Source organism: Nothobranchius furzeri, chromosome 3, assembly GCF_043380555.1.
Source record: "Nothobranchius furzeri strain GRZ-AD chromosome 3, NfurGRZ-RIMD1, whole genome shotgun sequence".
In the NCBI taxonomy this organism is placed as follows: domain Eukaryota; kingdom Metazoa; phylum Chordata; class Actinopteri; order Cyprinodontiformes; family Nothobranchiidae; genus Nothobranchius; species Nothobranchius furzeri.
The window spans coordinates 68,150,596-68,169,069 of NC_091743.1; the positions used below are offsets into that span (position 1 = coordinate 68,150,596).

At 40.1% G+C, this 18,474-nt stretch overlaps 1 protein-coding gene across 4 annotated transcripts in view; it reads right to left on the reverse strand.

Moving 5' to 3' along the window:
* cdh4 (cadherin 4, type 1, R-cadherin (retinal)) overlaps positions 1-4,217 on the reverse strand; it is a 343,579-nt gene extending 339,362 nt beyond the window's left edge. For all 4 annotated transcript variants that reach the window (XM_070549451.1, XM_070549450.1, XM_070549449.1 and 1 more), the window contains exons 1-2: positions 3,936-4,217; positions 1,540-1,648 (exon numbers count right to left, since the gene is read on the reverse strand). In XM_070549451.1, coding sequence (XP_070405552.1) covers positions 1,540-1,648; positions 3,936-3,992 — 166 coding nt within the window. In that variant the 5' untranslated portion in view covers positions 3,993-4,217. The remainder of the gene's footprint in view (positions 1-1,539; positions 1,649-3,935) is intronic.
* Positions 4,218-18,474: the final 14,257 nt, after the last annotated feature.

The window sequence follows — 18,474 nt, forward strand, 5'->3', positions numbered from 1 at the left end:
AAAGAGCAAACAGAGAGTCAGGGAAAGTGGAAGCACAGGAAATACGGCATCAAAGCTGCACTGATCTGACACACAAGGTGAATCAAATTGATGCAGCTGAGCTCTGCTGTGACATTTTTTCAAATAGAAGTGTTAACAACTAACAGGTGCGCTGGGACACGTCACACGTGTGAGGAGCAGCATCCTTTTTAATGGACACACGCCCATTCACAGACAGGGATAACAGTGTGGATAAATCTCCTTTGTTAGCATCGTTTGGATCAGTGCAAACACCTGGAAGACCATTTCCACACAGGAAGAAACCTTGAGCTGTGAGCTGCTCCAGGCAAACCGGATCCCTGCTGACCGGCCTGCACCGTCCTTGTCAGCTTCTTAAATAACAAAATAACCTTCGGAATAATTCAATTGTTATGGTTGCACGCGGAAATAATCCACAAACAGCTGTTACAATAAAAATGCCATTTCCCCCCCGGCAAATAGCATTTCACAAACAATAGACAAATATTTGGCTATAAAGGCGAGGCGTCAGGGGAGAGCTTACCTTGTTCTATTCTGTGCTTGAGCTGTTATTCACAAGAACGACTAAAAGTCGGCTGTTTCACAGGAAAGTAAAGCAGGAAATATGAAACATCCTAAGCACAAGGTCCATTTTGTTCTATCAAATCCAAACCCCTCGAGTCTGGAATGCAGCAAACACTGAAATAAAACACCTTCAAGCGCTTCTTGTTGCTCCTCTGGAAGGAGCTTTGCTTCATGTAGAAGTTTAAAAATGTAAATATGGTGAATAAAAGCACATCCAGTGCGTGTTCAAGGTGTTCTTTGTCAGTCAATTATGCAAATATGGACACTGGAATGTGGCTGGAGGGGAGATTCATTTCCATTACGGCTCAGATTCACCAGAAAACAAATGAGACGTGCTGCAGAAATAAAGCGTTATTTCACAGGGCTGGGGATTAGCCTCGCAGCAGGTGCAGAGCACTAAAGTAAAAGGACATGAAGCAAGCCAAAAAAATCAGATTTTCATTATCTTTTAAAAATAAAACATTTTAAACGGATGAAAGAACTGCATCAAACACTTAATGAATTAAACTTTTCGTCTTTTAAGCTGCAAAATGCAGAGGAGGGTAGAGGCTATTTAAATCTGCCTGCTCTGAGAGCGTGCTGCTAAGTCAATCAAGAAACAAGTTATTTTTCATTTTTACCGCAGTTGGAGTGATTTCAGTGTTCACTCATCAGTGAAACCTTGTGTCAAAGGAAAACCAAAGAGGAGAGCGCACCGCTCACCTGCTATTACATCACATCATCAAACCCCGACCAAATCCTGCTCCTGATCAAATGGAGGCACTCTCGTGGCTGTGCACCGCAGACTAGATTGCATTCTGACCTTTTAGAAGTGATGGAGCCTCTCGCACCATATTATATGTCCACATATACACACAAAGTAGACACACTGACTTGCACAATGCAGCTGAGGACAGAACTGTGCAGAGATGAAAAATAGAATAAAAGAAGTGGGTAAACAGGAGCCAGCAGACCTACCTTTGAGGATGCCCTGACCGTGCAGCTTGTCTCTTGAGACAATCACCGTGTAGAAGTTCTGGGAAAAGCCAGGTCTGCAAGCTTTCTGGAGCTGGCCTGTCCTACTCCCCTAAGGAAGAAAAGAAAAAGGCTTTCATTATTGGCTAACTAACTTTAGGAGCTGATGTCAGACTTTTGTTTGTTTGTTTGTTTGTTTCAGAAAGTCATTTAGTTGCAGCATGGACAACCATTATGAATTTCCTTTGGAGTAAGGGGTGGAGGGGTGGACACCTCACAGCTAAATGTATAAATAAATATTTAAACACTGGCCACTTTATTATGTGTACCTCGCAGATGTATTTAGGAACTTGTTTTTCCTTCATGAACGTCTGACATTGATTGAAGACGTTTTGAAACAATCTTCACAGATTCTGGTTCAGAATGACGTGATAGCTTCAAGGAAGTGCTGCAGGTTTGTTGGGTTAGGGTTAGATGCTCCACATCCATGAAGTGATGTCATTACCATCTCAGTGGCCTAGTGGTAGAGTGTCTGCCCTGGGAATGGGAGATCAGGGTTCAAATCCCAGTTGGGTATTGGCGGGTATCCTTACCTGACACATTCCGAGCGCAGCCATAGCGGCAGCTCACCGCTACCCACAGGGATGGGTCAGTCCTGTGGCTAATGGGATTTTAACTCAGAAGTGCTGGATTGGACTTAAATCGGATGACTGGAGGCTGTTGGAGTCCAAAGAACTCATTGGCATTGTCAAGGAACACTTAAAAGACTATTTGAGCTTTGAGACATGATGCATTGTCCTGCTGCAAGTAGTCACCATGTGATAAGGGGATGGACTTGGTCAGCAACAATAATGGTAGGCTGTGGTGTTTAAGCCTGGCTCGTGAGGTCGAGTACATTTCCTTGGTACAATTCCACCAGCAGTAGGATGAACTGTTGACTCAAGACAGGATGGATCTGTGCTTTTATGATGTTTACACCAGATTCTGACCATCTGAATGCCATCCATCCATTCTCTTCCGCTTATTAGGAGTCGGGTTGCAGGGCAGCTGCTTAAGCACAGAGGCCCAGACTTCCCTCTCATCAGCCACTTGGGCCAGCTCCTCCCTGGCCAGCTGAGAGACGTAAGTCCCTTCAGCTTGTCCTGGGTCTTCCTTTCTGAATATTGCAGCTAAAATCAAGACTCATCAGAACAACAAATGTTTCTGCAATCTCGTATTGTCACGTTTGGCTGTGTCTGTGTGAATTAAAGCCTCAGTGAACACGTCTTAGCTGACAGGACTGATGCCTGTGTGTTTCCTGCTGCTGAAGATGGTAAACTGCAGCCCTTGGTCTTAACCAGTAATTTTTTAATCAGCTAGACCCAGCCTGCCTCTCTTCTGACCTCTGGCATCAACACGATTTTTCATCCACAGGGTAAACCCCTAGAAACAGTTAAGAGTTGAAAATCCCAGTCAACAGTTTCTGCAGCCCTCTGAGCAGCCTGTTAGGCACCAATAATCACGCCACGTTCAAAGTTGCTTAAATCCTCTTTTTGTTTCATTCAAAGCCTCGGTTTCAAATCCAGCAAGTTGTCTTCTCCACAGCTGTCTGCATTGCACTGATGTTGGCTAATTTGTGTTAACAAGCAACTGAACAGGTGTACCTAATAAAGTTTATTCCGTAGCCACATGAATCAATTTTGATATATTTTGTACCGGTCTGATGCTGACCAAGCACAGATCCTTGATTAGAGTAAAAAGGAAAAGGAAAGACATCAACTCTAACTGGGAGCATCAGGGACAATGAGCTGCCGTGAGCACAAAGAAAAAACATGCAGCAAAATGCTAAAGACAATTAGTGAAATTCATTAAATATTGTGAATCACTTCGTACATCAACACTAGTCTTTATTTTCTTTATGAACTTTTCTTAACCGACTCGTTGTCTGCACGTCAGCAAATCCTAACATTTCACCATGATTTTCTGCACGATTCCTCTTTCAGTTTGCAAAATAAAGAAAGGATATGTCTCACTTTTACTCCTTAAATCAACCTTTACTCCTAACAGAATAATCCCTGACCGCAAGCAGAGAAGCCCGCCTGCCAAGCCCCTCCGGAAAGAACCGACTGTCCACTGCAATCACATGCACTGCAGTTTCTCTGGAGCTGCGGGCGGAGAGAGCCTGGTACTCAAGAGTGCTCGGTGACTTTTCCCCTCCATCCCAGTTTGGCAAAAATACCCCTCACTAATAACGTCCGTCACCACATGCCATTAATGCTGTCGGCGGTGCAACACCAAAAGGACGCAAAGTGACGCCACTTTCCGAGCACTCCCGCAGCGCGCCGCAAAGCTTGAGTAAGCACTACAGCAGTGCAGCACTGTCTGAGCCCAGCAGACAAGAAGAAACGAACTCATCTTACCGAGGATGCGCCCACAAGTAAGGTGCACACCAACTGGACCAGCAAGCGGACCTTCATCTTTGCAAAAAACCCGCCGGTTTAGAAAAGGAGAAAACAAGAAAAGATGAGCCTTTCTCGGTCCTGAACGCCTCCTTAATTCCTGGATTCCCGGGGCTTTTTTCCTGATCCTCTCCAGTGCAGAGTAAGAAAGCTTCCTTTACTTCTCTGTGGCGCAAAAGTGCCGCTGAGATGGAGATGCTGCGCTCGGTCCGGAGAAAGCCGATGCCCATTGGACGGCAGCGTCACTCCAACCCCTCCTGCCCCGAGGCGGTGCGAGCACGACGGCGCGCACCGGCTGCTCTCAGAACAGCTGATGATGATGATGAAAATGATGATGATGCCACTTCAGGGATCTGAAAAAAATGCTTTTTATTTATGGTTTTATTATTATTTATTTATTTCCAGCCCATTCAGACTCCTATTTCTGACCCAGACGGAGCGGCGGTTCTGTGTGAATGACAAGCAACCATCCGAGTCCTTTCATGAGTCCATCAGCTAACTGGAGTCTATTTCACACCCCAGTTACTCCTCTGCCCCTGATCCGGGATGGAGGTAGCAGGAACCACCGAGTTATTAACTTTTTATTAAAGCTGTCACGATAGAAGTCTGGAAGAGAAGATGTTTGATTGTGGATGAAAAGCTCAAATAAAATAAAGTGCATTGTGTCAGAAGCCTGGGAGATAACCTGGGACCGCGTTTCCATATTCTTCCTCTTCATTTGTTCCAGGGTTCGAATTTTATTGGAATATGAACATTGAAGAGATATTTTTGGCAATTTTTAAGCATAAAATGTATAAATAACCTAACCGTTATGGATGACGTCGTGAACAGCCTCAGTTCAAATAAATAGCTTTCCCTCTTGAACATAAACGCTAAAGGCTAGCCCTTTGGCACTCGAGCTTTGCTGGTGTGCAGTTTTTACCCATGAGCATCACCTCACCCCTGACCTCAAGGGATAAACCATCAACTTTCCTGGCGAGGTCACCCATGAAGACAGTGGGAGGGTTAAATAGATACTTTGCTGCTTTTTCATATTTTAAAATCATTTTCTTGCTAAAATGGCCCTTTACAAGGTTAATGAAAGGCCACCCAGCTCCTATTGTCCCTTGTGGCCAGAATATTCCATTTGCAACTTCAGAGATGCCGGTCCGGTCTGTTGGATCTTGGGGGAAAAAATGGAGCTGACATAGCTGGTGCTGCAGTCTGGTTCCAGCAGGTTTGCTCTATGTTTTACATCATGAACACGGCTGATTTGTTTAATTTAGTGATGGATCACTCCTGTAGGCGCTAATGGAGGCTGGGAGACATTTCAGCTCTTAGATTCAGGTGTTAAAAAGACACAGCAAGGAGACAGATTTTGCTTTTGATTCTGCAAACAGACACTAGGGGGTGCTAAAAGAAAGTCACAGCTGCTTAGTCTCCCTTCAGATTTCCCTGTTAATTTTAAATTGGCAAGACTTAATCAAGATTAACATTGATTTGTACATTTAAAATGGTTTATTTTTTAGAATTTACTAATGAAAAACTAAAAAAAAAGCTAATGAAGAGTTAATTTGCAAAGCATATAACTCCTAACTCTTCCTAACACCAATTGTTATTATTTACTTCAGGTGATAAGTGTCAAACTAAAGTTTGGAGATTGTTTTTAAAGTGACGATATGTATTTTCCTTGGCAATAGGGGGCTGTACATACCTAAATCATTGCAAGCAAGCAGTATTTTAGCGTTTGAGTGAGACATTACCAATGGATGGCCATTAGGCTCAAAAATCCTGCAGCCTCCAGCAAAATGATAAGCACATCAGACTCCCTTTCATCACTGGCAAGTGAAGAGGTAAATGTGCAAAACACCAATGTTTATGAATGGTGGGTTTTGTAACATTTTGTTACTAATCAGTTAATTTGGTCCTCACAGGCTCCTTTAGAAGGAAACATGGTGTCTAATATGGCATCGCGAGCAGACTTAGGTCCAATCTCAATACTCGCACTGCACCCTGTGGTCTTCAGCAAAGTGCACTTGGAGAAAGTGCGCAGAAGGGTTCGAGTGCGTGATACACATGTGTGCAAATAATTGCAGAATTGAGACAGGGAACGTTGTGTCATTGATTGCATTGCATGCCGGGATGCTGGTTGATGTGATACATTTTTCAAAAACCTTTATTAACAACTTTCAAACAAACAACCAAACAATTATTTGAAATAAATTTACATTCATTGCTGCTTTGTCTTAAACATTCAGAGTCACAACTTATCATCCAAAAATGAACTAATTTCATTAGAAAATACATATTTTCAGAAAAGGATCTTGAGCCGTTTTTCCCGCAGCAATGGATTGTGGGTAATACCCTTCACCCAAGTCAACATCGCTGCAGACTTGGGTGAAGTGCCGATTCTCAAGTGCGGAAGCTGATCATGCCCCTTTTGCACCCTTGATCTGCACTTTACCCAAGTCTGCAGCGATGTTGACTAGGGTGAAGTGCAGATCAAGGGTGCAAAAGGGGCATGATCAGCTTCCGCACTTGAGAATCGGGACACCCTACGCACTCGCACCCCTGGTCGAGATTGTGCAGTTGAGGGGCGCAAGGGTGGAAGTGCGAGTATTGAGATTGGGTCTTAGACCCGCCCCAATGTATTTTAGACTCCATTTTTATAGTTATGTGTTTTAAAGTGTTTTTTAACATCTGTGCATCATTTTACTAATTTTCAACACCATTTCAACGGTTGTTTCCAGAGATAAACTGTAAAAACTACACATAGTCTCTTTAACTTCAGAATCCAAAACTATTAAGCTAAAATCCACTTCTCTCTCAACAATAACAGGTTAAAGTTAAACTGTATAAAATATCCAGGAAGCCATTTTTCACTTTTCATAGTCTCGTTGACTCTTTTTTTTTATTTATTTTTTTTTACAAAACTTTACATGCCTTTAGTTTAACATTCCCGTTATGGAATTCTGTGGTTATTTACACATTTGAATATTGTCATCAGCACACTGTAACACCCAGGGAATCAAGGGTATTGCAGAATTAGTGCCAACTATGCGACGACTAAACTATTAAATAATGAATCCAAAATAATGAACAGCTGTGCCTTTAACTACTCCAACCAGTCCAACAGTTTAATAATGTTGACATTTTCAAAGTCTCAGATCAGCGCCTCAATTTCCATATCTGAGAGGTCATGACGACTTAATCCCATCAAAAGGAATATGACAGTATTGCTGTGTCAATCAGCCCAGAGCTCTGCTCCTGTCACCTCCCAGCCGTCTGTACATGACAAACTCCTTCAATGTTGAAAAAAGAACTCTGAACACTTCTTTCCCTTTAAACAAAATCTTCAAAAACGAACCGCTCAAGGGTGATAATTAAGACGTGCTTCTAGCTGAGAAGACTACAGCTCAGTGGGTGTTTCTCTTCAGTGGGTGGGATAGTTTTTTAAGGTCAGAGACATAAAAAATAAACTCGACTCATCTCTCTTCCTGGCATTGTGCTTTTTTGTTGTTTTTTTTTATTATACCCTGGAACACTTGGCAGAGCCACTGTATGACAAGGCTTTAAACCCACTCTCTACGATAAACAATGACTCCTAATAAATATCGTCACATTTCCTCACATGGGACCGAATGCTGACAGGAAGAAGAGTTCAGAAGGAGACCGAGCTCTCACGGAGAAGATGACAGAGTGTGAAGAGCGGGATGTCCCAAAGATTTAAACACTCATGCTTTTTTTTTGTTAGTTTTATTCACTTTGAACCTAATAAAAAGAGAAACACAGATCATAAAGTTGACCAGGGGCAGGATGTCGCCTTCTGTCTGCGTCACTAACATTTCAGCACTTCACCTTTTAAGATACTCACAGTTTATCCTTCCTGTAAAAAAATAAATTACAGCTTCATACTGTGCTACAAACACTAATATCCCTGAAATTACTGTCTCACAAAGACACAGTCAGCTTCAGCACTGTGTAGCACGGCTCAAAGGTGAACCAACACTCTGGAGAAAAAAAAGAAACAATCCTTTCAAGTGAGGAGCATCTGCCTAATAAAAATACCATCTGGGCACTTGAAGTGAATTGGTTTAAGGCCATGTTGAATTATTGAACACATTTCACAAAAGCAGGTCCCGGTTTTCGTTTACAACAGATACACCTTAGCACAGGTGATGCAGGGTGGCCGACTCTCTGATTCCTAATGAAGACGTGTGCGTGCTTGTGGACAGCCATGTGTAAAATGTTACACTTATGAGTAAAACGTTTGATTTTAACAACATAACTTAAGATCTTTATAAGAACAAAACACTTGGATGAGTCGGAATGGTTGCTGTGTTTTTTATTGTGAAATTTCAGAACATCTGTAAACTCTTGGGGATTATATTCACTATAAACAAGAAACTGTCACAGACGTGAAATCATGAACAGCCATATTTACATTTGAGAAATATTATTGCTTTGTATTTGTGCCACTTTTCTGTTTGCTCCTCTTTTAGCTTGTTTGTATGAAATAATCAAAAACACTTTGGGACAGTAGGTCCATTAACCAACCTCTAACTCATCATTGACTAACCACCAGTTCATAATTAAGTGCAAGTTCATCACTTTTTAACAATTAGCTCATTATTAAAACCTTCTGTGTCTGTTATATTGATGTGAGCCTTCATCATCATTAGTTCACCACGATCCAATCAGTCATTTAAGATTAAACAACCATTAATTTATCATCGACTACTAGTTAGTTACTAAGAACCTGATGGCCGATCCATTAATTCCACAGAACATGTTGTTGCCCTCTCTGTTTCATTTATTTAGAAAACAACAGGTTCACAATATTTTTCTTAAATTTCTCACTTTAGTAAAAGAAAAATGAACTATGGTGACGTTCACAAAACAATTCATTGTTTTACATTAAACTAACATTCTGTCTAAATGAATCAATGCAGAACTAGTCAGTGGGACGGCCAGAGGCTGGTGCCACTGGACTGCTGGGCCAGTAGCTGCTTGTTGACGGATTAAACATCTAACATGTCTGGACCAACTGACATGAGAAAAGAATAAACACCAATGACATGGCCGATGGTTCATGATGGTAAATGGTAAACGGTTTGTATTTGATATAGCGCCTTCTAGAGTCCTGGAACCCCTCAAGGTGCTTTACAACACAATCAGTCATTCACCCATTCACACATTCATTCAAACACTGGTGGGGATGAGCTACGATGTAGCTGCAGCTGCCCTGGGGCACACTGACAGAGGTGAATCTGCAGTACACAGGCACCACTGGTTCCTCCAAACACCACCAGCAAGCAAGGTGGGTGAAGTGTCTTGCCCAAGGACACAACAACAGCAAACAAACTGAGCGACAACACATCAGTTCACTGGGATGGAGAATGCAAGTGTGTTGGCAGGACCTCTGCTCCTCCATCCTTGTCCTGCAGCTCTCTCAGAACCACTGCCACATCATCATGCACCATGTCCTCACACCAGTCTATTTAGAGAAGTCAGATCCTACTCACCTCTCAGTCCTCGTTTTAAAGCGTCGCGGCCTTTCACCTCGCTCAACTGACTAGTAAGTTACTTTTCCTACTTTTCTGTAACACCCTGGACCTCTCTTTCTCTGTATCGATCGTTCAGATGTTTCTAGATCAGTTGCGTCTTCCTACTCCTGACGGTGGTCCTTCCGCATTCGGGTCAAACTGATACCCCACATTCCAAACTTGCGGCTCAGTCTAGCATCCCAGGTTCTGTCCCGACATGGGTTGGTCATTTGCATGATTATAAACCACTTCAATCAAAGTTTGTTAATTTAAAGTTAGATTTATTATAACTAAGATCATTTGGTTCTTTGGTAGAAGTCTGCTAAACCTGCTTCCTTCCTCTTGTTCTCATCAATGTAATATACTTATTTGGAAAAGAAGAGTGACAGCTTTCATTTTCACTACAATTCCCCACTGGAATGTCTAAATCTGCCATTGGTATAAACCAGGGTGTGTTGAAGCATCTAAAACAGTGTGGCTGATTTATAGGGCCAGAAACTGCTCTATACAAGTGAGATGGGGAAATAAAAACAACCTGAAATCTGCTAATTTCAGATTAATTTAATTTAATTTATTTTATTTTATTTTATTTTAGGCTTGTGGGGTCGCTTGCTTTTTCTAATTGAACATGGCCCACAGCCTGACCTTGGGCTGACCTCTCTGAATCCTCTCCTCCTGTGAAGATTTGAAGCTCGATGTTTTCCACTTGTGAATAATCTTCCTGACTTCAAAATGATGGACTCTAAGCCTCTGAAAATGGTTTTAAATCTCCCCGGACTGAAGGGCAGAAGTAATAGCTCCACTGAGATTATTGCTGGGATTGTGATGACTCTCGCCTGATTGCACCAAACCAGTAGGTGATCAGCTAAGTGGCTTTAATTTGTAACACCTGCATGTTACTTATCCTCTCAGCTCTTCATTTATTCCAGAACCTGCGTATTTGAACTTTTCTTGAGACATATTCAAAGATGCATATGGCACAATCACAGAAATCACTTGATGCTGTTGCTACACCGTGTTTATCTAATAAGACCTCAGTGTAATTGATGGTGAAGAAATTAGTTCAATGTTTTTTTGCACAAAGTAGTACTGCAATGTAATTACCAAACACTTTGTGCAGATGTGTCTGAGACTGAATCAAAGCTTCAGATATCACAGACAATAAAACATATATATCTGCAGAAAAACATACTACTCACCCCTCGTTGCCCTGGACGGAGTGGGTTGCTCTTCATTTCAGTTTTGGGAGCCGGAGGGTTCTTATTAGCATGTTGGCTGTTCCAGGGATTGTGTTCTTCTGGACTGCGGTGTCATATGATTGCAGGTATCTGTTAAAGCAGCTTCTCAAGTGTATGGGTCACGGTCCTTCACAAGCTTTGATCTGGCCGGCGACACGCTCCCACATTAATTATGATGGACAGATTTGAGAGTGCTCAGTAGCAGTGAAAGCACATTAGTTCCTTAACAGGCCCAAAACAACCCTCACACTACAGAAGAAATAGTAATAATTCCCATCAAATTAATCAGCAAACCCAGCACTATACAAGGCTATCTAAACTATTTTACTATTAAATACCATTTTTACCATTTTTTCAGGAATAGGCTTCAGAATAGGCCTAGGGCTTAAGGGGTTAAGTAGAGCCTAGATAAAAGAGAAGTAGTGAGAATAACTTTAATCTCATACATTTTAAGTCAATCTAAACAAACTTGATTTTGTAAACAAATGATTGCCTTTAATATCAGATCACTGCTATTTACAAAGAGTTCTGTTTGTTTTTTGCATGAGCAAACAGCAACTATAGCTCATCTTATGAAGCCGAGGGTGCTTTCAGTAGGATCGTCATTGTGTAATACGGTCAACTGTGTACATGTTAATAAAACAGTATTCGCTTGAACTTCTAAATTTGGAGAACAGAGGGTTTTTTTGTGTGTGTAAAAGCTCTACTAAGATTAATGGTTTGCTTGTCAGTCTGGTAGAATTTAAAATAGATTTTTCAAATTTCTGGTTCAGAGATTGATCAACAATAGATCAACAACTCAAAAGACGACTAATCAGGAATATTTTTATTATTATAATATTAATATTATTATTGGAATTGCAATATTGCTGACTCCTAATTTCTGATGCTGCACTACAGATATATGCTGTGTCCTCCTCTCACATAAAAGAAAAGCTAAAACATTTTAGATTAAAATGTTAAATAGTAAATGGCCTATATTTGAAATTGCGCCTTCTAGAGTCCTGGAACCCCCCAAGGTGCTTTACAACACAATCAGTCATTCACCCATTCACACACACATTCACACACTGGTGGGGATGAGCTACGATGTAGCCACAGCTGCCCTGGGGCGTACTGATAGAGGCGAGGCTGCCAAACACAGGCGCCACCGGTCCCTCCGACCACTACCAGCAGGCAACGTGGGTTAAGTGTCTTGCCCAAGGACACAACGACAACGACAGACTGAGCGGGGCTCAAACCTGCAACCTTCCGATTACGGGACGAGCACTTAACTCCTGTGCCACCGTCGCCCATTACTATCATCACACATCTCCTACCATACATGCTTATTTTCAACTTAAGTCAGCAAAAGGAGAAGTGCAACATTTAGATGTGTGCTTGTTTTTTTACATGCTTTTTTTCTGTATATTGCAGTTAAGGACGTTTTTTTTCTTCTAGTGGTATTTTTTTTCCCATGAAGCTTAAACGCATCTTCAAATGGTCCTAAAGACAGCTCTTTGTGAGTTCTTTTATTTTCTGATCACAGATTCATGCTGACATGTAGGTTTTTTATTAGGTGTGAACTCTGGGCCTTTTCAGGAGCAGATTTACTCAGATGATGCAACAAGCTGCATACAGGTTTAATACAATAAAGTGACAGACTGTCAGTAATGACTTTGACTTCTAGGGCTGCAGTAAAACTTTTTACAGTAGTAGCTTGAAAAAATAATAAAATACAAAATTATGTTAAATTGTATAAAATAGTCCACACCCTGCAGTTACTCAGACAGAGTAGGACTGGCATGGTTTTCAGTGTCATAAAATGATGCACAGTGATGAAAAAGTAAAGTTTTATAAAATTGTAGCACAAACTGCACTGAATCCCTACGCTACCAAACATATACCTCACTTTCAGCAGTTTTTGAATGAATCAAATATTGATATGTACACAGCAGAACTGCCTGGAGATCACAGGAAGCAAATGATCCATCTTTAAAAGACCAAGGTAAACACGTGCGCAACACTGAGAGAAGCAGTGGTTGTGAAATGAATAGAAAGCAATTTCACTCATGATTGGACTTTTTAGCTAAGATTAGATCGTATTTACGTGTGCTGCTCTCACAGACTCAGACATACAGCGCCAGTAAACAGTGTCGACACATTTAACACTTTCAAAATGAGCGGGCAGGTGGGTCACAATACACCAATGATTTTAATACCACACTGTCTCTATGGTTAATTTGAGATGTGACCAGGTGTGGACAAGCCGGTCCTGAAAGCTTAAAGGCTACCCCAGATCTGATGAGGGGGTTGGGTGGAAACTAAGGTGTCCAGAAGGGACAGTATGTCCTAAAATTTAGTTACTAATTTAATGACTGAATATGTTGAAGTATTTTAAATTGTCTAGAATAATGAAACCTGTCAAACGTTAAAGGATGTCAGACGGTCGGTCGTGGTGACTGTATGACTTGTCATTACCAGTTTAGGAATCTTTAAGTTATTATAGCCTTATTCAATTAACAATAAGGTGTTCTAAATGACAAAAGTCTGAAATTGAGTCATCAAAACTTTTTCTGAATTTTTTGGCTATGATGCAAAAGCTTGCAATTTTTTCTTCCTCATTTTCTTTTAACTTCGAACATTAATGGCAATTTTATTTTTGGAAAAACTATGACAAACAGAGCTGCTTTGACCACAATCTCTAATTAGTCACGTTAATAAGGTAATTTTCCATTTAGGTAAAATTGATCTAACAGTCTATATATCTCTTTTTATCAAGAAAAAAGGAACTTTGAACTTTTTTTTTCTAAGTTCATTTGATTATAATTTAACATCCAGCTGCAGCATACAGGTGTGTGTATTAAAACCTTCAAACTTACATAAGAATACACCAGTTAAGTTACTCTTGACATGAAAAATGTCTCAGATCAGATTTTTTTTAAGTATCCAGTCAATCCATAATTTCTGTGTTTCACGCTCCAATTCCAACCAAAGTTAAAAGGGGATACTGCTGGGCACCGCAGTTATAGCTTCATAAATTGACTTTTTACATTTTCCACCATGCATAATTAAGAATAATCTTGAAATGACAAAGAGATGGCTTCTTCACAAAAGGAGGAAAAGCATCACGCTTAACTACATCTTTCACAAAGAAATGAAAAAGCTCAGTGAAGTCAGCAGTGGAGAAATGGAGTTTAAAAGCAGCCAGATCCCTCTGCACAGCATGACAAGTCATGTTATTATGGTTCTTGTGTCCTAGAAGAACAAGCATGAATTAGAGACTTCAATTTAATTTTTTAGACCCCAATCACTTATGTCAAATTTGTAGGAAAAATATGGAAAAAAAAACAGGCTACAATGACAGACACATGAATTCTTGTGGTTTTTCCAGAATAACTTCAAACATTGGCTTGTAAAAGTTACACTTGAATAATCTTGTGTGAAAGCCTCATAATGATGTGGGCCAAGAGATTTGATTTTTACAGACATGGACAAAATTGTTGGTGCCCTTTGGTCAGTGAAAGAAAAACCTGCAATGGTCACAGAACTAACTTGATTCTGATAAAAGTAATAATAAATAAAATTGCTGTGAATTTTTACCAGTGAAGATCTTGATTTTCAACCATGCTTCAACTGAATTATTAAAAATAAATAATTAACTAATGGAACAGGCCTGGACAAAAATGATGATACCTCTAGAAAAGACTGAGAATACTGTGACCAAAGACACATGTTAATTCAAGGAGTGTCCACTAATTAGCATCACGGGTGTCTACAATCATGTCTGGACCTACATTTAAGGCTCCAAGGTAGTCGCTGTGTTGTTTGGTGACATAGTGTGTGCCACACTCAACATGGACCAGGGGATGCGAAGGAAATAATTGTCTCAGGAGATTAGAAAGAAAATGATAGACAAGCACGTCAAAGATAAAGGCTACACAATCATCTTGGACTATTCTAAAGTGGCCTTCTATGAGTCCTGACCTCAATCCTATGGAGCATCTTTGGAAGGAGCTGAAACATGCCATCTGGAAAAGGTGCCCTTCAAACCTGAGACAACTGGAGCACTTTGCTCCTGAAGAGTGGGCCAAAATACCTGCTGAGAGGAGCAGAAGTCTCATTGATAGTTACAGTAATGGTCTGATTGCAGTGACTGCCTCAAAAGTTTGTGCGACAAAATATTAATTTAGGGGTATCATTTTTGTCCAGGCCAGGAGTAGTGTGCGTGTGTGCGACAGAAATTAGTCTTATTCATTAATAATCATGGTATGCAAGCATCACTTCTGATTGGCTAACAGCATCATGACTCTCCTGCCACCTTTGTTGTTCAGTTGCTAACTGTTAGCCTCTACTAGCTAAGACTCTACTCTCCCATGAAAATTAATTTTCCATATGATGTTTATGTTTATGTATTTAGCAGACGCTTTTGTCCAAAGCGACTTACAAGTGATAATCGGCATATTGCCCTTGAGGCTAACAACAACAATAACAACAACAACACTGACATCAGTCATGGAGAGTAGAGAACAAGGAGTGGACGAGACTTGCGGTTTTTGACTCTGTCGTTGTCCTGGCTAGTTCCTGCAGCTACTGCATGCAACTGGGGTTGAAGATCATGTTCACTTTCCGTAAGCATATGCAATTTAGAGTGACTGATCACATTTCAAAAAGAACAAATAACATGGCTTCTCAGTGAACAAGATTTTTAAAGTGCAGTGTCATCACTCACTACAGAGTGGATCAGATTTTACTAAACAGCATAGTTGTGGGCCTAAAATATTGGCACAGACAAGTGGGTTAACTATATTTATTGTGGGAGAAAAGCATCTGCAGATGACAACATCCAAAACAGTTTCTGTGACAATCCACTGTTTTCAACTGTTGCTATTAAGGTGTGAAAGTTTCACTTTAACCAAAACATCAGAAGCACTGCCTTGTATAGTGAAACCTAAAAAGTTAGAATATGGTGCAAAAGTTCATTTATGTCAGTAATTCAACTTAAAAGCTGAAACTAATTTAGGAGAAAGACTCATTCCATGCTAAGCCAGATATGTCAAGCCTTCATTTGTTATATGTGTGATGATTATGGCTTACTGCCTTTGAAAAAATAGAATATTATACAAAAATCATAAAAATAAAGATTTTGTATAGAGAAATGTGATACATCTGAAAAACTTTAATCATGCATATACTTGGTTTGGCCCACTTTTGGTTTTACTGACATAACTGAACGTTTGCATGATTAAATCACTTTTTGAGTTTCACCTGTAGACGAATAAAACATCTGATCCACCTTACTTCTGACATACTGTATAGAGCCCTCTCCATTCAGGATGAGGACTTCACTCACTTTGAGGCAACAAATACGAACATTATTACAAGCTGTGATGAATTGTGAAAGGTCCACAATGTTTTTTTAGAATGCAGAAAACTTCCACTGCAGCCTTGTGGTAGTTTATAATTGTGGTGGTAGTTGTCTGAGGGGTGGAGAGTGGTGGCAGCTGTGTATTCATGATACACAGTCCACAAGCCCCAATATGGCTTAGTTATTTAGGGTTTGGAGCAGGAATGGCCTCTTGCCTATGTTACGACCCCTTATTCCCTGAATTATTGTGCTACCTTGGCTCAATCTTCAAATGTGCATCCTGACATGGGTCTTTTGCCCCCTGGATGTTGACTGATTCTGGGCATAAGTGATAGTATTATCTTGGAAACAGGCTGCTAATGTTTAGAGCATTGCTAGGGCTTAGGAGAGCACCAGAGGGGGCACAGAAAATAGCTGAAAACAACCCGGTGGGTATTAAGAGCCTAGCAATGCCATGATGCCTCGCTGAGAGGTATTCCAAATTTGCTGCAATCCAGTCATGTCTTAATGGGGTTGTTAAGGTTACAGAGAGCATATTGGGGTCTTAATCCAGTTTGAGGGAGAACTAACATCAGCATCAAGGTTTAAACTTGATTCTGTTACTGTTCTAGATGCAGCGTGCTGCAATAGTACACCAATCTTCTCATGAAAAGAAGCACTTTCCATGATTGTTGTTTTCTAGTGCTTGATTTGTCACCATTATCCACTGCACTAGCGGTTTACCAACTTGACTTTCAAAGGTCCTAATCTGATGTCTAGATAAGGCCAAAGATCCGGAGCAGCTAGTGAAGTAAATCATTTTCATTAAATTTACTTACAACTAGAACAAATGGCACTATTTGGTTGAAACAGTTTGCTTCACTTCTGCTTCTCTATTGATGAGCACTGGTCTTTCTCTCTTGTTCCTGCAGGATTGCTCATGATTGTTATTCTTTTGCACTTTATTTGTTTAAACTGACATGAAACCTGAAGACTGAGGTGTTTAACTTTACATTGTCAGTGTTGCATTTAACCAGTTTAAACAATTTTTTATGTATTTTGCTTTAATTAAATTGCATTCCTAATATGATGGTGCTGGTTCTAAACTGACTTGTCATTCAATCTTGAGCCTTCATGAAGTCGCAACTTTGGGAATGATAACACATGAGTTGCTGTAAGTTGTTTAAATGTATATGTCACTTTGACACTAAATTCTTGCATCAATCATCTGCCAAACAACCATTACATCATTCTTCAAAGTGTGCAAAATAGAGATAAAATTCATTTTTCATGCAAAAAGAGTAAAAAGAGTTCTATTTAGCCAAAATATTCTTGGTGGAGGACACACTTTTTCCAGAGTGATTTTTTTTTCTGTGTGGCTTTTTTCTTGTTCAAGTAAAACTGTTTAATTTAGTATTATTTATTTTACCTTCCTCACATACTTTAGATACCTCTTTTTAAAACTAAAAGGCAATTCCAAGTTTTGTTCTTGACAAAAAAAAAGAAATGTTCTTTGTTTCAAAATTTATTTAATCTAATTCCAATGTATGATGCAAGTCTAAGTTATTCTAAGTGGTTGCTCATTATATTAATAGAAAATAGAATTATTTTAGCAGTTTCTTTCATTAAAGAGCAAGTCACCACCTACCAGAGAATTACTCCACTCCCACTTCCTGTTTGAAAAATGCAACAAATGCTGTTGTCTAGCAGACTGAGAGGGCGGAGCCGCTAACAAATACACACACACACACACACACACACACACACACACACACACACACACACACACACAGGCTCATGACAGCACTGTGACATCATAATGTGCCAGTTTACATCCTAGCATACCTCTTAGCCAATAGCGGTGGCATATTTAAATTTAGTGCAGAGTTTTTACCTGACAACGGCACAACACTGACAGTTTTAGGCAGAATATTTAAATTTGAACTAAGATGCACTGAAGTGCCAAATTATTGACTACACGTGTCTGCAGCACGATTAGACACTCGTTTATTTAGTTTATCAGCAAAAAAACAGTATATTTGGGGGTGACTTGCTCTTCAAGCATTTGCTCTTTTAATTAAGAGCCAGTGGTACATTAAACCAGCCTGAACTCCAGATATTGCTCTTTTTTGAGAATGTAACAATGGGCCAGTTTAGCAGCTCATTTGTTTAATATAATTACAGCCATGATAAACAGTTCTTCTTTATGTACACACATGGTTACAACTGTTAGTACCTTTAAGTAAGGAGGGCAAAAACAAACAATAATCACTGAAATACCCTGAAACTAAATAAAATATCAAAAATCAGATGACAATTAATATTTCTTAAAGTTCCTGTTCCAAGCTTTTATTTTGGCAGGAGCCGGAAGCCTTTAAAAGTTTCCAGAACGTGCATTATGTCCTTCCTGT